The sequence below is a fragment of the Prosopis cineraria genome, unplaced genomic scaffold (genome assembly GCF_029017545.1).
Source record: "Prosopis cineraria cultivar Desert tree isolate PC_DT_omini unplaced genomic scaffold, ASM2901754v1 PC15, whole genome shotgun sequence".
Lineage (NCBI taxonomy): Eukaryota > Viridiplantae > Streptophyta > Magnoliopsida > Fabales > Fabaceae > Prosopis > Prosopis cineraria.
Genome location: NW_026555346.1, coordinates 3,153,237 through 3,165,990, shown reverse-complemented (window position 1 = coordinate 3,165,990; position 12,754 = coordinate 3,153,237). Strand labels below are relative to the sequence as shown.

At 33.2% G+C, this 12,754-nt stretch overlaps 1 protein-coding gene across 1 annotated transcript; it reads right to left on the bottom strand.

The window, feature by feature from the left end:
- Positions 1 to 386: 386 nt before the first annotated feature.
- On the bottom strand, positions 387 to 2,315 carry LOC129294561 (uncharacterized). The gene is made up of 3 exons (XM_054932978.1): positions 2,221 to 2,315; positions 648 to 953; positions 387 to 492 (listed from the first exon to the last, which is right to left on the bottom strand). Exons 2-3 carry the CDS (start codon positions 932 to 934, stop codon positions 387 to 389), a joined length of 393 nt encoding a protein of 130 aa, XP_054788953.1. The 5' UTR covers positions 935 to 953; positions 2,221 to 2,315.
- Positions 2,316 to 12,754: the final 10,439 nt, after the last annotated feature.

Below are 12,754 nucleotides of genomic sequence, written 5' to 3'. Positions count from 1 at the left end.
CTGAATCTCTGCTGTCCTCTGAGGCTTTTTTAGCTGACTTGATCCTTTTCTTAGAAGACAATTCAGTCTCCTCTGCGGATCGTCTCGCTTTCTAGGTTCAAGGGAGTTCCACAACTTCCCTTTTGGAATACTTCTTTTTATAGGTTTAATTTCATTTTCCTGTTCCTGGTCCTCTTCAGCATGCTGATCTGAGGCATCAGAGCTCTCTTCACTATGACCTTTTTAGTTGCTTTGGCGTCAGTTTTTTTCTTAACAATTTTCTTGGCACTGTTTGTAGGCTTTGAAACTTGACAAGATTTAACACCTTCCAAAAAAAAAAAAAATAGTTAAAAATCTCATAGTGCACACTGTACTAGCCTGAATCACACTTTCTGGACTCAAATCACTCACTTCCCTAGCTGCTGGCTTATAAGTTTTTTAGGAATCGAGAGCAAATTCTCAAGTTTCAGATCTTCCTCCAACAGTCGACGAAGACCAGCCATTGTGACTTTCCTGAAATAAGAAAGCCAACAGCACCCATGTCCAAACTCAATTTTAAAAATTCATAAAAAAAAGTAGACAATGAGAATTGTGTAATATGGTGAATAAGATCTATAATATTGTGAGTAAAAACAGAAAGATAAATTTGAAAAGAATAAGTTGCATACTCTGAATTGGCTTTAACATAAGAAGATCTTTTTCTAATGGCTTTCTTAATCATGGTCTCACTTGGAATTGCGTTTTTGCCATTGCCTTCAGCTTCCTCAGTTTCAAGTTTAACTGATTTTTCTTCATGTAGAAGACCTAATACTGGAGAATCTTCCATTTTATCTTCATCATCAGGACAAAGATTCTTTACATCCTTTTTTGAATGGATTTCTTCAGTTGATCCTTCTTTCTCCTGTGTACTGCCACTTTTTCCCTGTATCCCCAGATATCTTTGGACCTTTATCATCTCCAACCCCTTCTAAGCTCTACCAGTAATAAGGAGAGGTTAAAAATATACAGACACATAACATTGATATATGGCTAGTGAACAAAATTAAGCATGCTTTATTACAATCAAAGTTTCAAAATTGAATACGATATAATACATTGTAAAGCAAAATGCTATTATACTAACAGCAATTAGCAGCCCAAAAAAAAAAATCCAACATCACAGTCCTCTACAATAATTGATTATGTCCACCTGAGTCTTCTTTAGCACGTTGAGCGCCCAGTTAAACAGAGTAAAATAGCTTGTCATGAAATTTAAGTAGAAGTCAAGTAGTGCTTCATTTACCCGATTGACTCTTAATTTCTTCAATTGCAACCAACCATACTTGAGGGTTAATATTGACAATGCATGTGCTCTTTGACACAAAGGCCAAGGTCATATACACTTGGGATAATCATATATGTGCAAAGCACAGCATGGGCCATAAGTTAATGCAATAGTCAAGCATTAAAACAACAAATTGCAGTGCAAGTGCCCATGAACTTTAATATTTAGGGGAGGAATCTCTCATTGCTATTGTATTTTCTATGGGCAGGGGTCCAAACAAATGAAGTAACTAATGCATCTAATAGGTTATCGCTTCAGGAATCCAACTTTGCAGGGTGTAAGTATTGCATGAATTAACCATTACAAAGAGGAGACCATGACACCATAAAGCACCATAGCCTAATTTGGTCTCACAACATAGTGTTGGTATAATGTGCCTCAATATACACTTTTGTAGCAACATTTGGGTTTCTGGATTCAAGTCCAAGGTTACCAATGCACAGCCCTAAGAGTGAGCAAATAAAACATCGGTTTGTAATCTGCTACTGCACCGCCCAAATTGGACAGTGCCCAAGATAATTAACTCGGATTTTAAAAAAAAATGCACAAAGGTTAGCTCAAGTTTAACCCCAGTATCATCACCAACTTCCCTATAATGTACATAATATGTACAAATGATAGCAGCACACCTAATGCAACTAAAATTTGTGAAATTGCAGAGAACCCCTTTTGGCATACTTTCTAAAAGGTTAAGAAGATAAAATGTTAGCTGTGTATGTATTTAAATCACTCGTTCATTTATTATGCATGCCTATGACAATATTTCATGCTAAACATTTTATTTCAATTTGCACAAAATAAAAGGTGATGAGCATCCTTTTTACGCAATCATGTGGTAAGCTGATGAGAAGGCCCAAGCACATCTTTTCCATTGTTTCACTAGGTGAGGATAAAAGGTTTTTAATGCAAACAAGTACCTTCAGCAAGCATTGCTTGACAAATCTCTTATGCACGTCTAATGCATATGGCTCCAACCCCAGATCTTTCTCAAGCAATCTACGAACCCCCTCAACGTCAGAGAACTGCATTTAAAGACAAATGCAAGAATAATATTTTAGATATCCCGATAAAAGGTCAGATAGAGAATTCATCAGTAGTCACTTGGCAGAGAAATTACGGTCATTGCACTAAATCATTATTGTACTGTAGATATACATCAATCAATGAATTTTGATAGTATCCATTGTTTTCTTGGGTTCGCTAGGTTGATAGGTGCTAACATTCATGCTAACATAGAAACTCTAACTACGGATAGCAGAGTAACATTATACTTTTCTCCTAGTGGAGAGTGCATGACAGCATGAGGATGAGGTGTTTTCGTCACGTTTGCATATTTATATGCGTGAGCCAAATCACAGACTCCCGTCGAAGGGGCAAAAATTATTTGGAAGTGGGGAAAATTCTGACGATAAGATGATTACACAGTATAGAGAACTTTCCGAGTTAAGAAAACATGTAGTCTCCGAATAATTGATTCAAATTTGAAGCCAATTAGGCGGAGAAGCAGCGAGAGAGAGGGGAATTAAGTACTCGGCTTGTTCCTTGAAGTGAGCAACGCGAGAGCACATAGCAGTCTGAATCTGCGACTCGATGTCACGAGCATCCGCCTCGTATCCTTCTTAGGTGTCTCGGTTTCTAGTGCCTCCTCCGCCATTCTCTGCTGTCTCGGAGCGTAGGGGCAGCAGCAAGAGTTACTGCAGTGTAAAAGTCGAAGACCCCGTTCAGCTCCCCAAGCTAAAACCTCGGAAGAAGGGCAGAGATAGCGGGACTTCTGTGTGAAGGAGTGGGAACGGAAACGAAGAAGATGGTTAGATTACTTCGATGTAATCCCAGTACAGCAATTTTAGGGTACACAAGAGCCTTCCCACTCATCTAAACACAGTTAACGACTGGCGATGTTCAGATCACGACTCATCACCGATGCGTTGGTTTTTTTTTTTTTTTTAAAGAGAGAAATACATTAACAATAATGATTATGATAATGATAATGATAAGAATAATGATAAAGTAATTAATTATAGGAAAAATCAGTGAAAAGGGCATGGTTGGAAGCAAAATTGGTTTTAAGAATCATGAAGAACCAGACTCATTTTAATATTTAAAAAAAGATGAGATGAATGGACCAAAATGTCTTTTATTATTGGGCGAGAAGAATATTGTAAATCAGAGACGATTTCTTGCAGATAATGCGAGTTGCAACTTAAATCTTTCATCTTTTTATGTGCGACTATGTGTCGCTATAATTATGCAACTCTTTTCTAAAAGAACTCTTCTTTAAAACTAATATTTGAACACCATTGAATGTTTTTCATAGTATGGATAGAAATTAAATAAGAGAGATGATCCCTAATTGAAGAACCAAAGAGACGAACGAGGTAGAAAAGTTGGGCATAGTTGTGACGGCAAGAGATTTTCACTCAAGCTCTAAATGATTGAAGGACCATCATTGAAATTGATTTGCATACTGGTGCTATGGCTAAAGGGATTCTGACATTTGTGATCACTCTGATGGTTCTTTTTATCATACTTAAAGGCCCTCATAATGAATTGTTGAAGACTTGCTAGTTGTGTCTATCGTGGTTCTGGTCATGGCTGGCTCTGCTTACACCGAGCTCTTCACGAATCCTACCAAAGTGAGTAATCACATCTTTTCGCGAGCTTTTAAATTTTACAATACAAATATTGTTTGATAACCTTTGCAAGGGACTTGTTATTTTACCATTGCAACTCCTCATCCGATTATTTTTAAAATATTTGATTCTGTTTATTTTTTTTTGGCCTTTCATACCATTCCTAGATGTATTCACCTTCCATGTTCCAACCTTTAGTACTGTTATGTATGATGTGACTACCTTTTAAAAGTTTTTGTTACATGAAAATAATGAGTAATAAAGGGAGGGGTTGAAGTTTGTTAGTAAGCAATGTACCTATGTAAATGTCCATAAGCATAAACAGGAAGATAAGATATCCAATGTACTAGGATGTGATATGAATTCAATATGGGTTCTGTAGTAAAATATTGATATATATATATATATATATATGTTTTTTAATTTGCATGCAACAATATGTACATAGGTGCTACTCTTTGTTGTTCGAGAAACATTGTTAATAACTTTTAGTAAAAGGTCGTGGATTTGCATCTTGACATTCATGTGACAATTTTTTTTTCATCGACAGATAATCCTAGATCATGACAACACCTCACTTTTGTCTTTATTAGAGGGTTGTTAGTTCTAAAATGCAAGTGTAATTAAATTGATAAAAAATTTAGGGGCTAGCTTTTGTACTCCCCTCTCTTCCCTCATGCTGCGTTAATGATCATAAAGATCAATTTAAGGCAACACTTGATGTTCTCTTTCCATCCCTCTTTTGCTCTTTTTACCCCCTTTTACATGCCTCAATTATTATTTTTTAGTTAACTTTGTTCTTGTAGCATGTCCATTCATAATCCAGGCTTGTCTTCTTGTAATATATAGTGTAAAGGTAATAGGATTCAATGAGTCTCGATGTTCAATTAGTCTTATTTTAAAGTTGCAAATAGGGATAATAAAGTTCTCTTTCTGTGATGTGCCGTGTGAGAATAATTTTTTGTTAGGCCTGATCTTGAATTAATGATAGAGAATGTGTGTAAAAACTGGGAACATGACAAAGTGATGAAAATGGTTGAAGAAAAATCTACCAAGCATGGTTGACTCATTTGAGTTAAATAGTTTTTGCTTGTCTTGTGATAGCTAACTATGCCATTAACATTACCTTTGTTACTTGTGTGAAGTAGTAAATTTTGTGGAAAAATGCTTGATCACTTATTCTCGATTCTTATTTTGATTTGCAGAATTATTTAATTATTCTTCATAAATTTTCAGACAAATGCATTTGTCCCCCTCCCTTTTTATGCTTCCATGAGTTTATAATGCAAATGAGTTTTCTAAATGGTTGTAGATTCAATTGGAGAATACATTAGGCAAGGAGCATCATTAGTGGTTCTATTAAATGTTGTAAATCAGTAAGACTGTACTTTCATCATTACATAGTTTTTGGCTTTTTGCTAAACATTATTAACATTCATAGGCGCTGCATATTTCTTAATTATTTTAGCGAGAGTTCATGGGACTTTTTAACCAACCAAAAATACTTGCATGGATGGTAAATGATGTGATTTGATCCATTAAAAGTATAGCCAAAAATAGAGAACAAATGAGTAGACTTATCATCTTTTCAACAACTCCAGCCTCATCAACTCAAATCACCTTTAAAATTTGTCAATATTTTGCTTCCACTTCTCCTTTTAATGTGCTTATTAGTGGCTCATGTATGTGACCAACCTCTTATAGTCACATGAACTTGTTGGGTTCAATGAGTATTTTAACCTTAAAATCTTTTTTCTACTTGATAAAGTAATATTCAATTTAATATTGCAATCCTTTTATTCCTTAGGATCAGAATCTGAAAATTATTATTCTTTCAAGCTATTGGAAATAAATTAACGTAATAAATGTAAATATCACAATTTTAAACCAATACTTGAAGTGATTTCTCACACAACTTCTTATCTAGTAAAATCTGCCACTCCTTATATTATATCATTTTTATTTTGCTTTTCTTTTGTAGGCATTTGCTAATGAAATTAGCATACCATTTCTAGAAACAAGTGCAAAGAATGCTACAAATATGGAATAGGCATTCATGGCCATGACTGCTAGAAAGGATTTGGCTACAAGAGAAAATAAGGTTTTGTCTGAATATGAGAAAAAATGAATTCAAGTCAAGAAGCTATTGTAAATTCAACTCATGCATATCATAAATCAAGTGAGTTATAAGGAAATGCCAACCAAAGAATTCCTTTGAAAGATTGAATGAAATTGTGATTGTACTTATAACCATCCCTCATTTTTTGTATAGGTTATGATGTAATTCAACACAATCATAATATTGTTTTTAATCCCCATGGTATATTATTTAATATGGGGTGTCTTAAAATCTTTATTTGTCATTTTGATTTTACTTGATAGAAAGATATATCAAACTTGATGGAATTAATATTTTTTCATTAAAATTATTGTTGTTCATTCTTTCTCTTCACATTTAATTATTTTTTTAGGGACAATTTAGTTGTCCTCGATGTTACATTATTGAATTCACATCTCTTACAAGTTAACATAGTTTGCTATACAATGCATAATACTTAAAAAAGTAAGAATTTATTGCGAGTGTTTCCTTATCTTTTTTTTTATATAAGGTAGGATGTAATTTAACATGGGCATAATGCTATTCTCACACCTCATAATATACTTTTTGATTTAGAGCACTAAAACCAAAGGGTGCAAGGGTTATGACTTAGGTTCAAGAGGTATGGCTTGGGTGTAAAGATTCTAGCTTAAATTGCACATGTTATGACTTAGAGTGTAAGGCTTCTTGCTTGGGTATGAGGGTTATAGTTTGGGTACAAGAGTTATGATTTGGGTGTAAGGCTTCTAACTTAAGGTGCATATGTTATGGCTCAGGGTGTAAAGGGCTATGGCTTGGATGCTAGGGATTTGGTTTAGGATACAAAGCTTTTGGCTTAGTCATTTTCATATAATTCAAAGTCGTTTTCATGTAATTCAAGGGCATTGACAATGTTGTGCTTCCTGTGTGTTTGATTTACATGTAATCTACCAGATATTACATGTAAATTATTCCTTAGGCATGCTTGTGAATTTCTTCATATATTGATTTACATGTAATTCATAGTTGTTTTCATGTAATCTGCTAGATATTACATGTAATCTCTAGCACATTACATGTAAATCATTCCTTAGTCATGCTCACGAGCTTTTTCACATACTGATTTATATGTAATCCACAATCAGTTTCATGTAATTCTAAGAGATTTACAATGACATGCTTTCCATGTGTTTGATTTACATATCATTTCTAAATCACATATAAATTATTCCTTAGGCATGCTCGTAAATTTTTTCCATATTAATTTACATGTAATCCATAGTCATTTTTATGTAATTTTAGAGAATTGATAGGTGTGTGCTTTCTATGATTTGATTTACATGCAATCCGCTGGAAATTACATGTAAATTATTCCTTAGGCATGTTAGTGAATTTTTTCTCATACAGATTTACATGTAATCAGTTGTCATTTTTATTTACATGTAAGTACAGTGTCATTGATAGTAGGTGCTCTCTATGTTTTTTATTTACATGTAATCCACAAGATATTACATATAATTGTCTAAGCCATAAGCCTTGCATTTTAAGTCAGAACACATGCACCCTAAGCTAGATCCCTTGTGCTTAAGCTAAAAGCCTTACACCCCAAGCCAAACCTCTTACACCCAAACTAGAAGCCATAACTCCTGCACCTTAAGCCAAAAGCCTTGTACCTAAATTATAAGTCTTGCACTCGAGCCAAATACCTTATACCCTTTGATTGTTAAGTTTACATGTAATTCTTAATGATTACATATAATCAAGGGATGTTGATTTTTTCGGTGACCCTTCACCTATAGGTTAGAGCTCCAATAGGCTCACTGTCGCTAGCTAAAGCTTCGGTCACCAAAGCTCTAGCAACTGGATTTTGTGCCTTTCTAGAAAAAAATTAACACGAATGGGCATTTTGATCATTTATTCAAATTATTTAATGAATAAAATATTAACCTTGATCCTTCAAGTACATCTTATCCCTATAATCAATTTTGCTTTTAACTATGTCCTTTTAACCAATTTTTCCTTAATTAAATGCATGGAAGTTATTGGAGGTAGTAGAGGTTTTTTTTCCTGGCCCACAATGTAGTGCTGGTTTTTAATTGCTTGTTTAAAATTTCATACAATTGTATCCAACTCATTTCCCTGTAAACTAGAGTTAATTTTGGTACATTGTATGCATGAGGAATTTGCTAAGTAGAATTAATTCGCACGAATATGTCAATTCTATAGGACACCGATCAAGAACAACAAGAGACATAGAGTTATTTTTATAGAAACAATTGACAGCAAATATAAATAATACAAATATTAAAAACAAAATCATATACCAAAACAATTGGTCAAATAATTATGTGAGAAAATATTAAATGAATGTAAATATAAAAAATAACCTAGTGAATCACATTGAAAAGTCTAATAATGAAAAAAAAAATCCATTTGTTCGATTATGTATCAAAATAAGCATTTTTTGAAAAATTATGTGATCCACACCTTATTCTAGTTCTTGAAAATAATAGTATAATGTACTCCCTCCAATCGTTAATATAAAGCGGATTTAATTAACTTTGTGCTTATTAAAAGTGATAGTTATATCTTGAAATTATTAAAAAAACATGTAACTTTCTTCTTTTCTTTTTATAAAAAAGCTTGTAACTTTCTAATTTTGCAATTATTAACCATATCAAATTGTTGTCTGAAAATTTAAATCATAATAAATAAACATTGATGTAGTGGGGTGTCTTTCTAAAGCAACAATTGAGAATATAGAAATGCTAGTAGGTTGAAGAAGAGCAATTAAACAATGCATGTTACTAGGAGAGCTTCTACATGATATGCACCTAGTGATAGGAAGGTGAGAATTATTTTTGATGCAGTATTTCATTACAACAATAAAAGGGTTTCAGGTGGTGTGATTATTAGAAGTAATTGTCGCAAGTTTGTTGGTGGTTTGGGCTATTTAGGCTAATTCACCATTTTATGGTAGAACATATGGACTTGTTGAAAGCTATGGAATTGGAGATAGATTTGGAGAGAAGTGAATGACTTCTAAGATAAAATAATGGTGAGTCCCGAGGATAAAGGGCTTGAGGGAGGCAGTGGAAGCCATACGACAAGTAAGGCAATTGCCTCAAGCCTTAAAAAAAATATTAATACCCCTATTATATATATGTTTGTGTAATTGATATTTGTATTATTATATAATTAATTGCAGATGAAAGAGAATAAAAAGTATTGATTGTTTTTCTTGTTGAAAAATTCTAATCATTCCCATTATAACATTAATTAATGAGCTGAGTTCATTGGCTACATAAAAAAATAGTGAGATCCATAATATACTAATTTGCACTACATTAACTCGCATTAAATTCATCTCATGATCTCACTTTTCATTTTATTATTTTCTTATTCTAAAGCCTAAAATATTGACAATATTATTAAGACCTTATGTAGCTTTAGACCATTAGCATGACACCTTTAAGCCTCATCAAAAATCTTGTTTATAATTTATATAATTATAATTAGTTTTTCACTTTAATCATTGATATTATTAGTCTTAGTTATATCTTTTTTGCTAAAAATGTATTGCCATCCCATATCATTATTAATATTCCATCTCAATATATAAGATGGGGTAGGAGCATTTTGTCAACACTAATTTTTATTTAACTATTGAATTAATTTAATATTTTATTAGACACTATATTATAAAATTTTAATACAAAATTTTGTAAAAAAATAATGAGTGCATTTTTTTTGGACAATTATACATGCCAGGCTTTACTAATAATTTTGCCTCAAGCCTCAAACTATCTTCACACAGCCCTGAAGGGAGGTTGTGCAAATTCAAAGATGGTTTTCTCAGCCACCCCTTCCTTGCTTATGGATTTGTTGTCAAATCTCGATCAACATATCAAATGGAGAAGTCACTTGTGATTAAAATTCTAAGACAAGTAAGAGAACAAGTGTTGGCTAGTGTTTTTATTTTATTTTTTCCTTGGTGTTTGGGGCATAGGCATGTTATATTTTTGCTTTGTTTATCTCTACATTTTGCATGCCAGGTTTACTTATTTTCCTAGCTTTTGTTTTATAGGTGAATTGGCATGTGTAATATATATTTTTCTACTGGCTAATAAAATGGTCTCTTTCTTGCTCATAAAATTTTTTGTCTCATATCATGTACATGACAGAATAATTTCAACAAATATTTCTTATATTGCTCAAGGCTCTCTAGTTCAGACATATTTCAATAAGGATCATCATCGATTTGTCAAACAATTTAAATTATTTATATATAATTTGCATGATATATATAATACATAAAACTTGTACCCATTTACTCTTGCATGCCAAACAAATTTTATTTCGTAATTAGAAAACAAACTTTAATGAAATGTAAAAGATGACTATTGCTTGTTTAAACGTGTGATGTTTCTCTAGGAGCATAAGCAATGGTACTAGCAACATGATTAGGAAGAATGACATCAAAGTCTTAAGATGACCCATTTCATGTAAATAAAGTTCCAAGACATTTTCAAACGCCAACAAGATCTCATTAGCTCTTAAATGATTAAAAAACAAATATACAATTACTCCAATGCCCTTGGTTACTGAACCAAAAATTAGGAGGAGGAAGGTACCTTGTCGCTCTGATCTCTTCTAAAAAATACTAGGTTATAGTACTCCATCCACTTTTTCTTATCCACAGTGTAAAGTAGCCCTATTAGTACTTGGAGCAATTAAAGCATTATAACAAACCAGGTTCGCTTTATGGGACTATTGGATAATACTATAAGTATGGTAGCGGAACAAGCAGTGTATGATAGTGATGACAAGAATTAAATTTAAGAACAAAGAAGGAACTTGAGTACTTTTAAAAATCTATATATTTTAGCACAGTGCATGCAAAATTTATTTGATGATGATTGCTACTATTGTCTAAGAACAAAATATAGCAATTTTACCTTCTCATTATGATGGGAAGTGAGGTGGAAATGTGTTATTTGTTTTGATTTTCCTAAAAAAATTCCATCGCTTTCTCTTTTTTCACTTGCCAACTTTCTCCCATCCATATCTCCACATATAGCTATTTAATCTTAGACTTGACTTCACCATTATGTTTCTCACATTGTTCACAGCAAAACATCTTGAGTTTTACCACGATTTGCTTTGATTTAAGTTGTTTGAAATTTGACTTATTCATTTCTTTTTTCTATGTCCTTGTCTCTCCATATATCTTCTTCCTCTCTTTTTGCCTTGTAAGAATCAAATTCATACAAATTGGAGATTGGAACCCAATGAAGGATCCATCAACTTCAATGCACAATAGTTGATGATGATGGAGCGATGGAGGTGGAGTTAGATTGATAAGATATCTTTCATGGGATGACAATTTTTTTAGACGAGGTGAGAGTGAGTGAGATATCTTTTTCCTTCTTACTAATTTTTAATTTCATATTTATTTTTTAATCATTTAAGAGCCTATCAAACTTCAGTGACATTTGAAAATGTACTGGAACTAAGAGTAAATTTATTACCTTTTCCTTTGGAGAGCCTGGTCTCTCTTCTTTGGAGAGTTTCTTTCTCTTCCCTTATGCTAGCCACCATTTTAGTCTCCTTCCTTATTGTTAGCTTGTCAGTTCCATTACCATAGCTTCCTTGTTGATTGCTTCTCTATTTTTGTTTCAATTATTGTTCTTTTCCATTTATGCTTCAGTTTCAGTTCCATCACCTCTCTCTCTCTCGTCACTATTTCCCACCCCTTCGAATCCATCAACTCCTTGAACAACTAGCCCCCCTCTCTCTCCGGCGCGTGCGTATATGTTTTCCCTTGTTTTTTGTTTTGCTAAATTTTGGTTTTCTCTTTCTTAACTTACCTTCAAGTTTCTTTTATTGTCGCTAATTCGAACCTCATTGTCCTTCTTATTTTTTTCTTTTCTTTTGTCCTTCCTTGGATTTCTACTTCTCTTTCCATTTAGTCTTCAATTGGGAAACCCAACTTGGGGTTTTTAGCCTTTTTTTTTCCTTCGAAATTACAAGACAAGCCTAGGCTTGAAAATTCCTAACACTAAATGAAAAGAAAACAAAACAATTTACAATGTCTATCCAGACGATAGAAACCAAGACAATCTAATGGGGGTGTATTTAAAAGGACAAAACAATCGGTCACATTATGTGCTTCATTAGCAGGATAGTTTGCCACACGATTGGTCTCTCTATTAGAGTATTGAACATGTATGTCTTCAATTGAAGATAGGAGCTGTTTGGCTTTATGTACCTCTTGCCTAAGTGGATGATCCGGCACACATCCCTATTGCAAAAGCTGGATCAAAGTTATATAGTCAACATGATAGTAAGTATGAGTAAAATTATATTGTTTACTAATTCTCAATCCTTCCATAAGACCTTGAAGTTCGACAGCTATAGGTGATAAGAAACCAAGTCATTTTTTGAATCCTATAATCCAATCGCCACTTGAATTCTTAATGACCCCTCCATAAGTAGCATATCCCTCATGATTAATCGATCCATTTGTATCAAGCCTATAATAACCAATTGAGGCCTTCCTTTATTCTTTACCCCTATTCTTTAGTAGTTTTATTTTGCTACTTCTTTTTAGCTTTTAGTGTATTTTTTTATCTCTAGAATTGCTCTGTTATTGTGGTATTCATATCTTCAACCTCATTCCACCATTTAGCAATGCAATCTATCAACTATCACTGTCTTACACTCTTGGACAATGGCTTTCAA